This window comes from Orbicella faveolata, unplaced genomic scaffold, assembly GCF_042242905.1.
Source record: "Orbicella faveolata isolate gen_17 unplaced genomic scaffold, um_ofav_v1 contig_4, whole genome shotgun sequence".
Lineage (NCBI taxonomy): Eukaryota > Metazoa > Cnidaria > Anthozoa > Scleractinia > Merulinidae > Orbicella > Orbicella faveolata.
The window spans coordinates 8311560-8331845 of NW_028301569.1; the positions used below are offsets into that span (position 1 = coordinate 8311560).

Consider the following 20286-nt stretch of genomic DNA (forward strand, 5'->3'; position numbering starts at 1 on the left):
TGGAATCAAACTGAAGTTTTGCCTGCAACAACGACATTGAACCGAAAAGCAGCTTTGTCAGAACAGATGAATGTTCCTTAGAACAAATCTGCGAAGAGGTCAAACCAAAAACCGCAAAAAGTCACCCTTATACCCTTATACCCTGATACTCTTATACCCTCATACACCTTATATCCTTATACCTTTATACCCCTTATGCCCTTATACCCTTTTACAAACCATCAAATACATTTGCTCGCACACGATTGGTCTAAACGTGTCACATGACCGAATATTCCCCGGCTAAAACTGGGGAACATCCAAGATTAGTATCACCCAACTAGTGGTCTAATGTAAATCCTGCATTTTAATTGGCTAATAGTCCTCTAGTAGCGAAATTGATGCAATCGAGGGTGACACTTTCTTTTGTTTTATTCCCAAATAAATATTTCTTCAGCTTGCAAATGCTAACTTTATTATTGCCTTTTCTGTCCGACTAGTTGGGTGATACAAAAACAATTAGACCCTTAGCCAGCAAGGACTAAGAAAGTTTTTCCTGCATGTGAAAACCAATGTCCCTCCTGCTTAAAACATTTAATGAAACCCCTGTGAAATTGTTTATGCAACAGATCAGACCTTGCTTCTTGGGTGAAACCTCAGACAACTTTTGATTTAGTAATTAGACAAGTACAATTTTTTTTATTAAAGGGAAGTCGTGAATCTGATGAGTCACAAGTGCTACCTTCAGGTAAGATATGCCACACTGTACCTTGTTTCCTCATTATGTAATAGTGAGATGTTTTAAAAGTAGTAATAGTTCTTCTGAAGAAATGTAACTGGTAAACTCAGTTTGAAGTAGGTTTACTGTGTAAGAAAGTAGAGTGGCCAGTTTTAAGAGCATTGCTGACTGTCATGCCAGAATAATCTACTGCAGCATAACTTGCAAAATGGTTAACATTGGTGATTCAGGAGGAAGCCTGGCAGATACTTAAGAGTGAATGCCTATAAAAATAGACCTAAATCGCCTATCAATGGCACAAGTCGAAAAATTGACTTCTCTTGTATTTTGTCCATAGATAGGTCCTAGTAAGAATAGAAACGGACCATAGTTAGTTTCTGCTAATACAGCTTTCTTTGGTAGAAATATGCCAAAAACGATTTCGACCTGATTGGGCTCAAAATCTACTTCCGGTTTTGCTGAATTTTCCGAATATTTGATTGCTTCGTGCTCCGCAGAACAGCTACTTGAGAATCTTTCAATGGATTTTATATTCAGTTCAGGTCTTCGTGGTATGACTGAGCGGAAAAAAAAAAAAAATCAGTTAGTTTTGAGCCCGAAAAGAGATCAAACTGACACGCAAAATTTTACAATGTGTCGCAAGAAAATTATTACATAAAAACATCGCCATATTTTTCTATGGGCTATAACTTTAAATACCATAAAAACACTTTCTACGGGTTAAATATACACCCACCTGTTAGGATATCAAAAAATATCTCTGGGCAAATGGTTTCAAGTCGTCTGCCTTGGCCTGTGTTTCTCATAGATTTTGCCCAAAATCCGCCGTTGGAATGTAAACAATTGCGTGACGCGGATAGCCACTCTCGAGTAGATATTTGTTTCCAGCAATCCGATGAAAGCAATTTTTGAAACGTTGTGTGGATAAAATAATGGAAAATGTTTTCCTTTTTTTTTTAAGTTAGTATAAATATATATATTTTTTCATTTGCATTGCAACACCCACGACATCCCCGATAAAGAACGTTACTACAGTCTCCGGGAAATGACTTTAACACTTGTTTATTTTATTGATTTCCCTGATAACTTACAATACACTGGCAGTTTTAGAGATACACTTAACCAATCCTCTATAGTTTATGGCAATTGAATCATTGACTGACAAATAAAGTCAAGTGGAAATACCATAAATTCTATAAACTACTAACTGCGTGACGGCATCTCAGCTCTACTAGCTGTGTAGGAAATTTGTACCTACACAATATACTCAAACTCAGCTAGAAAACCCGGAATTTCTTGAATTGAATTAACCGAGGAAGAAATTGCGTTTAAGTTTCAATCATACTGGAAAAAAAATCCATCTTTTCTACTTTGGTTGTTCGATCAATTTAACTGAAATTTGCAGATCATAACACTGGTAGACAAATAAACATTACAGTGGTCGATGTAGGACTAGGTTTACACTAAAGGAGTTTTTTGGACTCATAAACGTTCCCGGATTCATCAATTTTAGAGTATTCGGATTAGTAGGGGTTTACAGTGAAAGGATATTCGGATTCTTAACCGTTTACACACGACGATAACTCCGGGAACATTCATGATGGAATGGTTAACAAGCAGTTTGTTGCCTCGACAACGAGAAACAAAATGGCTCCGAAAATAAGGCTAGGGGTAGGTTGAGACAGTCTGAAGTTTTCTTTCAACTCGCTGACCACAGTGCTGTTGTCCGTCATGTCAGGTCCCTCCAGGTATTTATTCTGGTCTTTACTTGATATCTAGAACCGTCGAGGTTTTCAATGGTGCCATCGTCGTCATCTGCGCAGTAAAGTATAAATTGGGTTTCTGAGGAATATGGCATTACCCATTATAAAAGTGATTACCTACACCTGAAACAGCATGAGGTAATCACCCAGCGACCGCCATCAAATGGCCATCAATGTGCCTACGACTCGACTACGACTGGATCATGTAATCCGCCATTTTCGTTCCACCGCAAACTCAGAAGATCACAGGCGGAAAAATATCCGGATTCGACAGAAAATTGTTTACACGACTCTCCGGATTCAAAGGTTTCCGGATTCAAAGTTCCCACTTTAAATTTCGGATTCAAAATCTCCGGAGACACGACCAAACCGGGGAGTTTTTATTTCGGATTCGTCCACTTTTGTGTAAACGGCAAAATCAATCCGGCACTAAAACGTTCCGGATTCATCACAAATCCGGAACAATTTCCTCTAGTGTAAACCTACAATCCTGGCCATAAGTGGTTGGGACACCTCCCCCTTTTGCGCACTAAGACCCTCGATTTCAACTACGTCCTTAACGTATTAGAACAAAAGATGAATAGAAGCAAGTACAATTGACCCCCCTCCCCCTAGCAATGTTGCAAGAAAATGAAGCTATTCTGAAGACTAGATCGGATGTGGGAAAAAAGGAAAAAGGGACAATAGAAAGTGTTTAGACAGTTGTGTTGGAACTGAACGCGATTGCTGAAAAATCGTTATTATTGGAATAAGACGTGAATATCTATCTTATCGTCTCTTTAGTTCGAGAATATTGTTCTAGGCGGCGAACAATTCATGAAACGTGGTTATTCTAGAGCTATTGTCAAAGATTTTTCTTTCTTCGAGATTTTTATCAACATTGACAGGGGGGAGAGGGGTAGGCGGGCTTGCGCGGTTTTGGTCTTAAGAGAGGCTGCCTGTGAAGTCATCTGCCGTAACTGTCCCAACACTTTTGACCAGGATTGTAGTCTTAAATAAACAGCGAACATCCATCTTGTTTTGTTCGCGGAAGTCGGCCACGGAAGAGCGAATTTCAATGAAATATATATATAATTTGATTAAGTAATTAGCCAAAAATAGGTTGGCCACCAAAACAGTTTAGGGTTTAGCCTAACTCTAACCTTAAGTTTTAAGACTGAAGAAAAAAAGAAAAAAAGCATTGAGCATTTCAGTTGTTTATCGCGCACAATCAACTATATGTATAGTACGTTCGTAACCTGGAAAGCAATCCGTCCAGCACAGTAATTGTTCAAACTAACAGCTTACCGAGCCACTCGCACTGTTGATGCCTCTTATTTATGATTTAAACTTTTAGGATTTGTTTACTTTACTTTTTCCGACTTTATAGCAGGAGAAAAGGCACTTAATGTGCTGGTACAAATAAAAAGGTTTAACCGAAAATCGATCCGTCGAAATCAACAAATACAAATTTAATCACTGTAACGTTCCTTCAGATCACGTAAGGCTACAAACCAACAATATTAACTTGTCATTACGCTTAACAAATGAACTTAGAACGATTCTCTTTTAGAACTCGTTCTCGTAATTAAAATGATCAAAGAAAGAACGACAGCTTAAAACGACATAGTGGTAACACCCGAACTCCAAGTAATTGCTTTTAATTGGCGTTTTTAATTAACGAAATTTCCAAAGCGATGACTTTCAAAATATTAAAGTTAAAAGTGGTCCATTATGTTTTTCTTTTTTCACCCAAATGTTCTAAGATAGCCATCTGCGGTTTGTTGGAAACGAATTATGTATTCAGGGTGACCGCCCGCGTCACGCAATTGTTTACATTCTCACGGCGGTTCAAGGAAAAATTTATGAGAAGCACAGGCCAAGGCGGGCGACTTAAAACCATTTGCCCAGAGATGTTTTTTGATTTTCAAACAGATGGGTGTACAGTTAACCCATAGAAAGTGTTTTTATGGGGTTTAAAGTTATAGCCCATAGAAAAATATGGCGATATTTTAGTGCTATAATTCGTTTGCAACACATCGTAATATTTTGCATTTCTGCTCGGTCTCGTTTTGGGCTCAAACGAAACCTCGATTTATTTTATTTTTCACTCAGTCATGCCATGAAGACCTGAACTGAATGTAAAGACCATTGAAAGATTCTCAAGTAGCTGCTGTGCGACGCGCAAAGCAATCAAATTTTCAGAAAATTTATCATAACTGGAAGTAGATTTTGAGCTCAATCGGGGCGAAATCGTTTTTCGCAAATTTCTCCCCCAAAAAGCTGCATAGGCAGAAACTAACTATGGTCCGTTTGTTTACTAGCTAGGGCCAATCTATGGGCAAAAAATGAGCAAAATCGATTTTTTGACTTGTGCCGTTGTTTGGTCCATAGTTATGGGCACTGGCTCTTAAAAACAACAACAAAGATACACCTAAACTTCATATCTTGGAATATTTTGAAAAACTTGATTGCTTACTTAGGGATTTCACTTCATCAAGGCAATACTGAAATTTGCAAAAATTCAGAACAGAAATTTATCTTTCAACTTGGTACCTTGGGTTTCTATGGGATCAATGACATGATTTCCTTCGATAGCATAACTCCCTTCTCTACTAATAGACATCATGCACATAATAACCCACAATAATAATCCTCGGCTTTGCTGTGATGAAAGACTTATGCTTGAAGTTTCAGCTTTAATAATATGGACTTGGAACCCAGTGGCAGTTAATTTACCTTTGTCAGGTTCAAGCTGATCAGTAGGTAACAGTTAAAACCTTTGTTGAGTTGCAATGGAAGAGAGATTTATTCACTTTAGGACTTCCATTCTTTTTGAAGGTGCAGTTTCAGAAGCTGCCACAGCACCACAGAATGTTCTTAGTCGACAGATGCAACCTCTGTTGGTGAAAACAAGACAGGGGGACTTCTCAGCACCACCAACTTACAATACATGTGTGAACAGAAGCACAGAAGTCTTACGCAGAGGTTCACAGCGATATTTGGAGCAAGATAGGACTACTGGGATATGGACTTGTTGGAAAAGCCTTTTACAACACAGTACCTTTACGTCACCTTCAAGGAAACAGGAAAATGGAACTTCTTCAGTTGCTTTACTTGGAATTCAAGACCATGGTCAGAGTGCCACAGAAAATTTGACATTCCAACGTATGCCACATGGATTCAGTTCATCAGGGACATCAACTCAAAAAAGCAGTTTGCAAATGGAGGGTTTAGCCTTACAACAATCAGTAAATGAAGATAGTATGACAAACCCTTTTCAGCACCATTACCAGGCAGATCTGGGTGATAAAGCGACAATGTGGGGAAGTTCATCAAAACAAAGAATGCAGTCTTCAGTGGCACAAGGCAAGGAAAAGCCTTTCGTATTTATGTAATGATTTTATTGTGAGAATCAAGGTAAAAAGAAGAAAGAATAACACTGTGGCTTTCTAATTAGTCATAGGATGACTACCACATAAAAGATTGGGCTTGATTATGCACCCGTTATGTCAAATGAACAGTATAATGTATGTTTAAACCATAATGTGACCACATGTTTTGCAGAAATTTGTCTCTTGCTGTGCATTATGTCATACTTTGTAACATTTTTTTAAAATATTAGCAGTCATACAATGCATGTACATATACATGCATGAGTCTGGTGTTTGGTTGCTTTTTCAACATTGTTTATGAATGTAAGTACTCATTTTGACCAATTTCTGTGTGTGAATTTAACGATGTGTTCTTCTTCGGTCCAGGTAGTGCTTTAGTGGCATCACAAAAACTTAAAGATCTAACACAGATATCTTCAATTGCTGATCACGGGTATTTAACTGAAAAACGAGATCCCTCGAGTGCTTTAGTCTCAAATGCAAACCAACAGGGGAATCCTGAAAATTTGCTGCAGAGAGGGCCGGAAGATTTAACAACACAGGCACCTCATGATCATCCCATGAGAGGCTTTCCTCAGCAAGGTCTGTCACTGGTACAGAAAAGGCAGAATGATTCCATTGTACAGACAATAATTGCAGACCCAGGTAAACAGGTGGCATACATGTAAGGGATTTCCAGTGTGTCAGTGGGATTTTTTTGGCTATATTGGGATATAGTTGCATGTTGTTGATATTTGGGACAAGCCAATCACAACACTATTTTCCTTTGGGATGTTACAAGGCTTCAAAGCGTTGAAGTGTCCGGAGATCATTCTTTTTCAGTGTTCAGTCATTGGGTTCTTCAGTTAGGTGTAGATTCATCGGTTATTTCAAGAAGTAATTTGCCTAAATTTTGTTTCTTTAAAGCTGTATGAAACTTGTATGTTCTCAAACAATTATTCTTTTCAATTTCAGTGAATAGCAGCAGAATATTTACCTCGCCACTTTGTGGCTCAGTAGATATTCTGCCACTATTTACCTTGATTTCAAAGAATAATTATTATTGTTACATATCCAAACACTTGCTCAACAACCATTTATCCTCTTCAACAATGATTCATTCGCTCATTGGCATTTACCGAGAGGTACAACTAGTTGAAATAATAATGGGGACCAAATAGAACCTCAATAGCAGTGCACTAAAACACACCAATGTTGGTGCACCAATATGCTACACAGTGGTCAACACATCAGTCGATGTCATTGCCTGACAATGACTAGCATTATACATTGAAACGCTGATATCAACTATTGACTGTGACTCCATGTTGTGAGACAAACAATCAAAATTTAATGTTCTTGCAAGTAGATTGTCATAAGCCTTGTGACTAGTATAGAATGTTCTATTATTGCCTGACTAGGATTCATATTTGGACAGCGAGTGAGTTGCACCAGTCTTTTTCTGATTGTTGCTAATGAAAGTACAACATAATTAACAAGGAAGTGAAGGAAAGCATTTAAAAGAAACTGTGTACCGAAAAAATGCATGTATCAATTTTATAAACCTGAAATAAGAATAAATGTATTTATATGTAACACTATATGATGTCCAATATTTTTGCAGCTGCACAAGACTCAGTGAAGCCAGTTTCCATGGCATCAGGAAGTCAACAGAGGGAGTTGATTGATCAAACTTTGGAACAAGAACGCACTTGGCAGCAGGTTCCTTCAGCAACAGCAGCAGCAGCAGTAGCACACAAAAATGTTCCAGTTCCAATCTTCATACAGGAAACAACATTGCCATCTACAGAGAAGCTGTCAGTGAACGAAAGGAAAAGAAAAAGGCACCCTCATGCTCACAATCACCGAGAAAATTTAGAATTACATGTAGATCAGGTACATGTAAATATGTTTTCCCATTCTTTTTCAGTCAAATTATTTTATTCTTTCAGTGCCACATGTGCTGGTATACAGTACACAAGTGTGAATTGCAATTTCACCAGAATTAACAGAAAAAATTCTTTTTTCTAGCTTGCATTTTGCATTTCAAATGAAAAGGAAAAGCTTGCAATTAAGTTTGTTGGCTATGTTTTCAATTTTAAAAAATCTATTTTACTGCCTTCAAATAAATTGGTGGTGCAACATCTGTAGCTCTAGGTTTATGTATGGGATATAAACTTAATATCATTGAAAAGTAATACCTGTTCCTAAAGGAAGGCATTTAATGTTTTAATTCTCTGTGCATCCACCCATGATGATCTTAAGCAATCTGGAAATCGATTAAGATAACACTCAAGCAAATCATAAGTACATGTATAATAATTGTAGTGCTGTACATAAAATCAATCTTATTTACCACAATTGCTACTAATCTCACAATCTGATTGGCTAATTTGCCGTTGTCAATAAGAGTCCACAGCAGACAACGCTGCTCACGTCAACGTGTCACGCTGTTGGTTACACTCTGAGAAAAAAAACATTTTCTTTGATGTTGATATTGTGGTAAAAGACAAATTGAATGTGGTTTAGTGTTGCCTGTACTCTTATCGACAACAATTAATGCGTCATCACAGTGGTCAAAATTTGTTGTAGATTCACTCAGCTGGGCCTGGTGAGTCCACAACATTTTGAACACTGTGATGACACATATCATTGTTGATAAGAGTACAGACAATGCTAAACCACATTTGATTTCTCTATTAAGTCATTCCTCCATGCCAATTTATCATGTCCAAACTAGGAGTCATTGTGATAATCTTGATTTTCCATGTAAAATGTAATTTAATTTAGTCCGGTGATAAGCTGATTTTTCATTGGTGGGTACCTCAATTTGGTTAATTGGTCTTGAGCAGGACGTCAACTTTTGCATCAGTTGATTAAATGAGCTAGCTAGGTGAACTTATTGTTGAATGGTCTTTCTTATGTACTTTATAAAGTTTGCGGATACAAAAGTTTTCATCACTTAATAACTTTTTAATCTCTTCTTACTCTTTATTCTCACCATTCAGCTGCTTTCGGATATTTTGTCTAGTGACGATAATTTGGACCTTGGGTATGATTCTACCTGCCCAAAAGAAAGTACCAAGTCTGATTTTGACACTGGGCAGTCTGAAGGTTAGTATATCAGGAATAACTTAATCTTTAAACAGTATTCCTTACAAAGTTAAATAATATGAAATTTGATTATCTGTTCAACACAGCTACATCTACAGGTCTTTTTAAAGGCAGACACAATAGTAAGCACGAACATCAACATACTGGAGCACGATCAACATACAGTTATGTAATGCTGGTGCTTATTGCTAATCACACTTTCAGCTTGACAGGTAATACTAGATGTCTGCACATGCTGCTCCCAGGCTCGTGCAGCAGATTCATGCAGCAGTGTTTAACTTTCACAACAATTCTCAAAATGTTTGTAATGCATACAGTACCAAATACCAATTTTGCTGTCACATGTTGTAAGCGAAACAGATTAGAAATAACACTAAGAAAATAGGTGTGCTGATTGGTTTAAAATCGTGTTTCTGAGTCAACTATATTGTATCATGCTTAGAAATCAAGAGCGAATAATCTTATTGTTTTATAGTATAAATCTACTAGTCCTTCTAAATTCTCTTCACAGACACTTCGAAAACGCCAAGAAGCGGCCGTCATATTGTTGACAAGGGCACCCTGTTATGCTACTCACTATCAATCACAGAATAGATAGTGAGTAGTGTAGCCAATCAGAGAATGGCATTTGATAGAATGCTAGTAGATTTATATGTTTTTGAACGACTTGTCTAGTAGATTTATACTAAAACAATTAGATTATGCGTGATAGAAATATCAAGCTCATAACCTAGTTGTTTAATAGATCAACTCTCATGGAAGGTTGGGAGAACTTGAAAAAAGCTGCGGCTTGTGTTCCCACAGTATTTCTCGTACTCCCAAAGTTTCACTCATGTTTGTATAACTCAATAGAAACATGGTCCATGTTTTCTATTTCCTAAATAAATTCTTATGCTCCAGTTATGTGTATCAGGAAGCTGCTTTTCATAGTACTTAAAAATATTAACTTTGAAACCAATGGAATGTCTTATTACAGATACTGTTCCAGTTACTGAAATAATTCCTAATGAAGGATCCACAAAGGTATTTTTGAACCGTTATTTAATAGAACAAAGGAGGAACAAAAATACTCATTCTTGAATCATTGCTCAGGTCTTGCAAAATTACCTGACAGAGGTGTGATAGAAGAAAATCGCTCAAGTACACATGTTTAAAAAGCACATGTTTAAAATATATCTCTAAATTCAAGCAATGTAATGATGCCTATTGAAAACACGTGGCCATGCATTGTCTCATTGTTCCTGGCAAACAAAAAAAGCTGAAGCAAAATATGGCTTAAATTCAAACTAGATTTTACACCTCTAAAATCATTTTACACAGAACACCCACTTTTATTAGGATCAAATGTGTTTCTTTTTAAAGTCAAAACTGTTGATGTAGTGACTAAGGTAGAGGGCTGATGGTGGTTGTGAAAATGTGCCAGAGGTCATCCATTTGGCGCAAAAATATGCATGGGTATTTGTCCGTGGACATTATATGAACATTCTGAGAGGCGAACAGTTTTCCTAGAACACAGCTCAAGGAAAACTGTGAGCGTTTTCCTAGAGCGTAGCTCAAGGAAAACTGTGAGCTTTGAGAAACAGATAATGTCCAAGGACAAATATCCAAGCATATACATTTATTTTCATGCCAAATGGCGGCTACATTGTGTTTATTATCCTTCAAATATTTTTCACAACACGTGCAGTTTTGAAAATTGGGGAATATCCCCAGATATTCTCCAGTTTTAGCTGGGGAATATTTGGTTGCATGATGCGTTTAGACCAATCGTGTGAAAGCGAAAATATTTGATTGATTATAATGACTAATACCGCAGAGTGTTCTAAAAATTATTGAAAGGTTTGGTATTAATTGAAAAAGTCCTGAACAGGCCAGATATAATTCCAAAATAGAGAAGTTCAGAGTTAGTCTTAATTTCTCTCAAGCATCCAATCATTGCCTGGAAATTCGGTGAGAAAATTTGATTGGTTTCTAAGTTATTTTTATGTTAATGAAATTTTGTTCTATTCTTGAAATCACGGGATTTGAATGTTTTTATGATTTTGAATTAATTTTGTTTGAGTTAATTTTTTAACTGTTATTTGATAATACATCATTGTTGATGTAGAATTATTCCCATTTTCTGTAAACAGGGTGGAGAACGGTTCTGTATACTCTCACCGCACATAGTTCCCTTACACATTCACTCATGTGTGGCTCATTTTGAAGGTTGTGGAAAAGTGCCCTTAAAGCAAAAAAGCCTTTCTACCTTGACGGGTAGTACTCCAAGTAAGTTTTTTTACCCCAAGTAAGATATATTCGTCATCTTAATTCCTCCAAATTACGTGTATGTATTTAATTCTCAATAACAATACTTTTCCGTCAACTCATTTTGTTGGTATTCCTAACCACATACATGTATGTACTACATAACAAAGCTGATTTTTGTATAAACTAAATATATATCAGACTGAAGGCTCTTTCATGTGTCAAATAATAGCTTATTTGCTAAACGTTTCAGGCTTGACCCTTCTTCAGGAAATGAAATGAGCGGGCCATGTCATACAAAAAATTGGATGTGTACGCACGCACGAAAAGCGCACGCGTGAAGTACAAAGTTAACTATTGTTTTAGTATGTGTATGTGTAATATGTGCTGGAAACATTAAAGTTAATGTTAAATCCATTTGGTCTACGCATGCCCAGCTTAAAGCCTAGTTTTATCTCATGCTACTTGTGGCTGATGTTGCTGCCAGTGGGTTGCTTTAAGCCACAGAGCATAATGTCATCCAGAGAGTGAGAGGCGGAGTTGAAATGTTCAGCCACGGGAAGCTCATGAGATCAGTTTCGAATACTGCAGAGGTTCTTGCTGCGCTCCAGTCTCTCTGATGTATGGGCAGTTACAGCAGCTAAGTGTCTTAAGCCCAAAATGTCTTAAGCTGGATACCCTTGACATGTCCATGGCCATCACACCAGACCACCTTTGAGGACTCGTCCATAGTTATTCCTCTGCACTTTCCCTCTCCCACATCTCATGCCATGACCTGCAATCACTGGTTAGTGTCATTTCCTTTGTTAAGGTCTGCAGTTACTCTGTCCATGTTTTCATGTTGAACCTTTGTCTATTGGAAGCACTTAAACTTTGAAGCCATTTCCTGAGTGGCAAATGTTTCATCCTCCATTGTGACAACAATAGCAGCATTCTGGCACTCACTTCAGGTCATTTGCATCCACTTGGCATGTAATTATGATTGCGAGAGATCTGATTCCTCTCTGCTTTCCATGATTTTGACATGACCACTGTCCACAATCTCCTGGGCATCACAAGGCCCTGGCAGACCACCTTAGCTGCTCTCACCTGTCTCCCTTTCATAAGAACCATTTCAAGCAGATGACCATGCACACCCCCACTACTTACTTACATGGCTTGTTCCGCCCGATGGTTCAACTTTGAAAAAGCCTTCTAATTGTTTTTCTCTTTTCTGTAGATGTCTTTCAGCCCCCTCAACTTAGTTTCAGACCCTTTCACTGTTACCAACCAAGTCAACCTCATCTTTCAAATGCAAGCACAAGCCTATGTGCACAGTACTATCTACACAATCCATCCATCATTCTGGACTGCCTACCTTTCTTCCTTTGCAAATCAAATTTGACAGTTGCCACCTGAAGCGCCAAATATAGCCACTATCTTGCTTGCCAAGACATTAAGTTCACTGAGTCCGGAGCATTTCTTCTTTAACTGATCGCTTATTGATTACCACTGATTACCTGTGATGTTTTTTATCAGATTCATTATGTCTGGCATTTTGGAGATGAAACTGAGAAGGATAACGACCTGGAACTGAATTGTCTCAAACATTACTGCATTAATCAGGGTCACTCCACTGGAGCTATTTCGATTATCTCTGTATACATGTAATTTCACTTCAAAAACATAGCTGCCTAAATAAAATTGAAAAACTGATCACGATTATGATATTGTTTAAATTTCAGGCTCCAAGAATCCTGGTTTAGTAAATGTCACATTGATGTCTGAAGATGGATCCTGGGTGGGTGGTAAAACTCAATTCCTTTATGTTGACCGGTTCACAAAGGAAGAATTATTTCTTCAGTTGGTAACGGACACTGAAATGCAACGTAAGATGTTTGAATGCATGCATAAAGGAATCTCCAGTGACCTACAAACATCAGATCCTTCGGGTAAAGCATTACCAGGTAGGTTTATTTATTTAATCCGACATGTATGACTATTATAAGCTTCTTGTATGAGTAGCTCCCTAAAATCAATATTATTGAAAAAGCGAAAAGAAAACATTAAATTAAATACAAGTAAATAAGAAGCTCGTTTAAAAAGTAATGTCTTTTAAGACTTTAAAAGTTCACTTAAAAGTCAAAAGAACTTAAAAGTTGAACTTTAATTAGTTCACGTTTAAAAAGGGCAATAGAGTCAGCATTTTTGATATCATCTGGCAAACTCTTTCAGAGGAGGTGCTGCAACAGAAAAAGCATTTTGATTAAAGATTAAAATTTTGGATGGTGTAAGGAGGTATTTTTGAGACGATCTGAGGTTGCACACGGTAGTTGATATTGTTAAAGAATCATGAAAGGCTTTGTAAGTGATAAGGAGGATTTTGAATTCAATACGTAGACATATAGGAAGGCAGTGAAGATTAGCAAGTATGAATGTAATATCTGCACATCTTGGTGACAATGATACGAGGCGGGAAGCAACATTTTGTACATTTTGGTGTATTAACTAAGGTAAAACATACATCAGGGAGTTACCATGGTCAAGTTTTGAGGTAACAAAGGCGCGAATAAGGTACTGTGCAGCTTCCTGTGTGAGGTACTTTCGAATCATACCAATATTGTGAAGATGGAAAAAAGGTGATTTTCAAACAGATGTCACATGAGGAACCATACAGAGAGACTGACCTAACACCCATGTTACATGCATTAGAAGAACAGGATACTGTCACATATTTTAATAGATGATAGAGGAGGCAGAGGTCAATGCGAGAGAACTCTGCTTGAGTACTGATGTTTCTTCTAATTTTCATGCATTCTGTAAATCTGTTGTGGCTCTAGGTCCCTCTATGATTCGACATTTGGGTGGCAAACCCTGACATCGAAGATGGCCAATCGTTGGTGTTCCCAGAAAGTTCCACATGTGTGAATATCCAATCTTGTTAGCTCCTCTACTGAGCTGTTCTCCACTGATGTCTTGGAGGACGGGTTCGACTTTAAGATCACTACATACTGTATTCAGGAGTTCACCTTCCAGGTCTCTCAGCTCATTATCTCAATGAATGACAAATCCACCTCATTTACAAATCATGACGTGGTTTACCACAAAGATTTCCCCACAAACACAGTTAGAGGGAATGTCAACTGGCCAGTCATAGCATGGTTTGATGGCATCACGGAACTCCCATTTATTCTGGTTGAAGCCCATTTCTAGGAGGGGAAGCACTGTCAGCCACACCGATGACCCTTTGTCTGCTGCTGGGTTTAGTGCTCGCTTGGTCTTTGGCAGTGCACTCTCCCTAATCCTCTCTACTGTGTCCTTAAGTTCTTCTGCTCTTTCACTCTTGACTGTCTGCTGTGCCAACTTAACAAGAGACTCGTCTGGCAGCTGGTGTGTTTAGGACATAATATGCTCAACGAGGGATGTTGTCACTTTGACTGATGAAGCATACTCCCGACTTGCTTCCCGGCTTGGGTTTCCAAGGCACAAGCCTCCCAGGCAGACTGGAAGTGCTAGGATGTCTCTAACTAACTGTTCACAGTTACATTCCATTATCCCTGGAATAAGCACTTGAGACATTGCATTCTCCAGTGGCTCTAGTAGATCCTGAATGCCCGTTAGTGTTCTTAGAAAGTAAGTCCACCAATGTTTTAAACCGAAAGTGTAGCATGCAGCATAGCATGCCTGTGGCTGCGCCAGGGCGAGCTCTGCCAATTTAACTACTTCTCCGACCCACTCAGATACCTTCCCAGTGACATATTTGTCCAAATACTCTCATGAGCCTATCGCCGCACCCAGATGTTTCTTCCCTTCAACTGTTACATTAATGTTCGTTTCCTTGAATACCTCTTTTACACTTCCCTTCTTGCCCAGCTTTGCAATAATCCAGCACTTCTTATCATTCAGGAATAATAATAATAATAATAATAATAATAATAATTTATTTCTAGTGCATTACATTAAAAAATCTCAATGCTCTTACAGAATAAAAATGAGAAAAATAGGAAGAAGCCAAAATCTGGACCCAGGGTATTCAGCGTATCCCACCACATCTTTATCTCTGTAGCAGAACCTGCCCCACTTGTATCATCGGCAAAGCAGCACTGCTTTACTGTAGACGCCGCCTGCAGGCACTTGATCAGAGGCTGGAAGCTAAGAGTGTAAATAGTGCATATGTACATACATACATACATATGTAAATGGTCATAGAGAGCAGATCTCCTTGCATGGTCCCTTCTACTGACAAGATCTCTCTACCAGTAGTGACGAACAGCCGAGCTGGTTCTCTATAGGTATTGATGGCGTAGACTGCAATCATAGGGCATAAAACTTGGATGTTATGCAGAGCTGCTGCTCTATTCAAGGCATTAAAAGCATTACATGCAGGCATCAATCAGCAGTACTGTGTACGGCGTCAGTATCATCTGCTTCAGATATCATGTGCACAGCATGTACTGCAGCCTCACTTCTGGACTTTTGCCCAGCACATAGTTGGAGTGATCCACTAGCTTCAATCACATCCTTCATAGCAACGTTCCTCACACACTTGCCAGTGATTCTCCGTATGACTTCCCTGACTCCTATTGGTCTCACCGCACCTTCGTCTTTATCCAAGGGGATCAGGCAGCTTGCTATCAAAGGCTCTATGGTTGTAGGGTCAATGTATTGTGTACAGATTTTCTCTGTCATTGTGGCCAATGCATTGCACAGCCTTGAGGATGATTGGTTAAAGGACTGATATCGGTACATGTATATAGGAATAATAATAGTAGCAATAATAATAATAATAATAATAATAATATTAATAATAATAATAAATAATACTAATAATTGTTGGTTACCAACAGACACTTTACCACTCGTGTCCGCGAACATCTCTCCTCTGACAAACATTCTCACATCTTTAAACACCTGAGAAGTTCTGAAAATTGTCTCTCCCTTTGTTCAGAAGATTGTTTTAAAATTCTCCACTCTGCTTCCACAAGTTTCCAATCGAAAATCAAGGAAACCATGCACGTCCTTTGGGAGCAGCCGTCTTTAAATTCCCAGGTCAAACATCTTAATTTATCCCTTTCATACTAATTAGTCTCCTTTCTTAGCTTAAATAGTTTTACCTTTTCTTGGTTTGCACCTTCATCCTCAATTATTCTTGTTAATATCTCACTTTGTTATACTATTTATAGCATATTTTCATTTTACTTCTCACTGCACAACTGATGATGGATGATGTCTCATCTGAAACATGTCTTGTCTTCATTAAGAAATGAACTTCAAAAACATTGTGTGGTTCATCAAAGCAATAATAATAATAATCATAATCATAATCATATTCACAATCATAATAATAATAAGCAACTTTATTTATTGAGGGCACTCCCCTAAAATCCGTTTATATACCAATATTGACTTATTTATTTTCGCGTCATGGTGAAATGGAACCTAACCTAATTCTTTAAAAAGTTTTACTCTGTTCGCTTTTGTGTCAGCACCAAGTAGTACAAAGGTTGCGTGTTTCCATATCCTGAACACTTTCTGAATGTTTTCTACAGAGCAGGATGTTCACACGGTTGAGGCATACAGCATTGTCTGCTTGATCGTTGCATTATAATAAAGTTTTCTTTGATCAAGAGGCAGTGAGCAGCGATTCTCTGTGCTAACTTCTTGCATAGGTCATCCATGTGCTGGTCAAAGGAAAGCTGACTGTTGACCATCACCCCAAGCAGTTTGTGTGAGTGTACTTGATCAAGTTCAGAAGACTTTAAACATAACTGAAGGGAGGAAAGTTCCATCTTCCTCTCCAATCATTTTCCGTGATAAGCATAGGTTTTGTTTTGGACTCGTTGAACAACATTTTAATACTTGATGACCAATTTACGACTTCATCAATGTTCTTCTGTAGGCCCTCCAAAGCTGCCTGATAGTCAGTGTAGTGGCTGATTGTAGTGTCATCAGCATATGTATTAGCGACAGAGTGCTGCAGTGCTTTAGGCAGATCATTAATAAATACAAGGAATAAGATGGGGACTAAAATGCTGCCCTGTGGCACTCCGAGCGTCACAGGCCTTATAGTGGAATGGCACCTGCCCATAGTTACATACTGACTTCTTCAACTCAAATAGTTGCAGAACAGGGGAAGAAAGGTCTCGTTCACTCCAAGCACCTTCAGTTTTGATAGTCTATGAAAACAAGGCCAGTGACTTTATTGTTGTCGAGGTTAAACAGCAACTGGTCAACCAAACGAATAAGTGCAGTTTCATATTTCGTATTTAATTTTTTCATCAGTGTTTTTTCATCTGATCTTTCATCTGAGGTTTTTAAGCATAAAATATTTTATGTTTATGAAGGTTTGTTGCTGATCAAATGAGTGAAGGGGTTGGATGGTTTGTGAGTGTGTATCATAAATAAGTCGATATTAAATGAAAAGAAATGTTAAAAAAAAAGATTGAAACAGTTTAACTGCAAATGTTAACATAAAACTACCATATAAAGTTGAAACAGCATGTTCATGTAACTTGTGTTTATGGACCGAGGGAGTTTGTAGATCGATATTGTCTCAATCCAAGGTGGTAAATATAGAGGAGTTCAGAATTTCAACTAAACTAGGTGTTGTGGATGGTTATATACATGTAGTAAATGTAATGAATGAAATTATCTTTGTACTTTGTAGTCAACTTAAGTGGTAGTTATAAAAATATGTTTGGTTGCATATAAAATGCTCATTGTTGTCTCAGTTGTATTGCCTGGTTTAGGTTAGGATACAATGGGATAAAGTGTATACCCATTCTTATGTCACTGCATGTCAAGCAATTACCAAAGCCACATGCGTGGCATTCATCTTGGGTCAGCTTGTTGTGACCATGGCAATGAGTGGCCTGTGCTCGATCATAGCTACATTATATTTTAGTCCAGTACTTGTTGCCTTGTTTATTGGCCAGTAAACAAAGGGCAGGGAAGGCAGCTCATAGGTAGCTCCTTGATAGGTAAAAGAACAAAAGTGTATTTAAACAAATTAGATTGTGCAGGCTAAACAAGGCAATTATCTAAATGGTTCACACAATGGTTTACACAATGAGAAGATCATTTCATTTATTTCATGTTTCAATCACAGTTCACCCATGTCTTTCATATGTTTAGTATGTAATATAAAGTCTGTGATAGAAACTAGTATCTCATTGCAGTACGTGGTTTGCTTTGTAATATGCAATTTTATATTCATATTTCCAAGTGTAATTTTACTCAACTCATTTTAGGAACAGAGGGCAGGCAAATCTGAAAACTCTGATTAGGGCACCAGCTATTTCAATGTGCAAAACTTGTGGACTAAGCAAAATATAGCTCTAATTGAGCTGTAAATATGCTGAAAATATAACAGTTAAATTGATTATTACAATTATCGGTATGTACATAGAATTAAATGCCTCTGGTATGGGTCTCTTTCTATAGGTTCGATGAGCTCAAGTGAGAATAAAGGTGCCTGGTCTGTTAAGGTTTTAAAAGTACTTGTGTACAAGGCAGCGCAAATTGGTGGTTTTGAATTTGTCAAAACTATCTTCAGTACTTCTGCTGGAAAAATAGTATTTTCCAATTACAAGGACAGTGCTACATTACCAGAGGATGTTGCCAGAGCCAATGGACATACAACCTTGGCTGATTACCTTCAAGACTTAAACACCAGGTAAAGATTCAGTCAGATTATTTAGACCTGAGAAGTATATTGGGACAATTGGTAATTCTAAAATGATTAGCTGTTTCCCCTTGGCACTTTTTGATGATATTTGTTCCATCCAAATGTAGCAAAGTCAGTTTTCTAAGGCAACATAAGTTTAAGTTAGGTAATTTTGAATACTTATCTGTCTTATCTCCAAACAAAATGTACAGGAAGTGTCTGCTGCAAACTAAACAATGTTGGCATACTAACCTGAGTGCTTTCACTCTGTCTCAATGTGTAGGTTTTCAAAAGAAAGCAGCAATGATACAGGGACTGAAAACATTGATTGGTTGGAACTGAAGCATACTGTAGATAAGGAGCAGAGTCTGCCTTGTAAGCTTTTGCCATTTTCGGTTTCATGTCTGGCTGCTAACCATTTTTTACATGGTTTCACTTCTGAGACCAGACCAGACTGGTAATTGGTTGACGACTTTAACAGCTTAAGCTTCCAGAAATTTTCAATGTCAGGTTCAGTTAACCTCCAAACAGGGCCTGTTTACCTGCAGCATCTTTGTTACTAGAAACTTTCAAAATATTAGAGACAAAAACAATGACATTATCGATCTCCCTACAGCAATGTAGTGAGACCCCTTGAGCAGTCCACATCTCTGGGTTAAACTGTGAAATTATACAGTGGCCTCATGGTTAGTGTTCTCGTCCCTGGAGTGAGTGGTCCGGGCTCGAGCCCTGGCCGGGGACACTGTGTTGTGTTCTTGGGCAAGACACTTAACTCTCACAGTGCCTCTCTACACCCAGGAGTATAAATGGGTAGCAGCGAATTGTTGAGGAAACCTAACAAATTGCGGGGGAGTGACCTGTGATGGACTAGCATCCCATCCAGGGGGAGTAGAAATACTCCTAGCCGCTTCATGCTACAGAAACCAGGATAAGCTCAGGCAGCTATGAGCCATCGGCTCCAAGGCTTCACTTTTGATAAAACGTGTTGGGACCAGTGGTTCGCAGGGTGGATAATGCTATCCACCAGATAATTCGCTATCCAGTGAATAAGTGTTGGTAAAACAAACTACACCATTCACAGGATAATGATTTATCTGGTAGATAGCATTATCCACCCTTTGAACAACTGAGGCCAGAACTTTACTGGCATTCTTGTTGGTGTTGTCAGACCAGTCGCACTCTCTCTTTCTCACAAAATTCTCATGAATTAAGGTGTTTGGCTGTAATATTTCTGGTGTGATTGGCCACTGCAGGCACTGATGATGCACAGATGTTGAAGAATTGTCAACCTTCAAGTCTTCAAAGTGATCATGATGGAAGTGACTACTTAGCAGATGATGAAATGTCAGCTTGTTCATCACCATCTCACAGTGAATTGTCTGATACAGAACATGAAGACCATAGTCAAGATACAATAAGTATGTTTGGAATAATTATATGGTTGAC

General features: G+C 38.1%; 1 protein-coding gene and 1 pseudogene across 8 annotated transcripts in view; one reads left to right on the forward strand and one right to left on the reverse strand.

Moving 5' to 3' along the window:
* The window catches only part of LOC110062989 (uncharacterized), a 78039-nt gene that overhangs the window by 10320 nt on the left and 47433 nt on the right, over window positions 1–20286 (forward strand). For 7 of the 8 annotated variants that reach the window (XM_089275956.1, XM_089275954.1, XM_089275959.1 and 4 more), the window contains exons 4-14: window positions 688–727; window positions 5302–5829; window positions 6222–6500; window positions 7459–7730; window positions 8843–8948; window positions 9925–9971; window positions 11081–11216; window positions 12920–13141; window positions 18618–18849; window positions 19124–19215; window positions 20094–20258. In XM_089275956.1, coding sequence (XP_089132082.1) covers window positions 688–727; window positions 5302–5829; window positions 6222–6500; window positions 7459–7730; window positions 8843–8948; window positions 9925–9971; window positions 11081–11216; window positions 12920–13141; window positions 18618–18849; window positions 19124–19215; window positions 20094–20258 — 2119 coding nt within the window. The remainder of the gene's footprint in view (window positions 1–687; window positions 728–5301; window positions 5830–6221; window positions 6501–7458; window positions 7731–8842; window positions 8949–9924; window positions 9972–11080; window positions 11217–12919; window positions 13142–18617; window positions 18850–19123; window positions 19216–20093; window positions 20259–20286) is intronic. The other variant, XM_089275957.1, reaches the window with a different exon arrangement.
* On the reverse strand, window positions 14250–15975 carry LOC149101324 (uncharacterized; annotated as a pseudogene).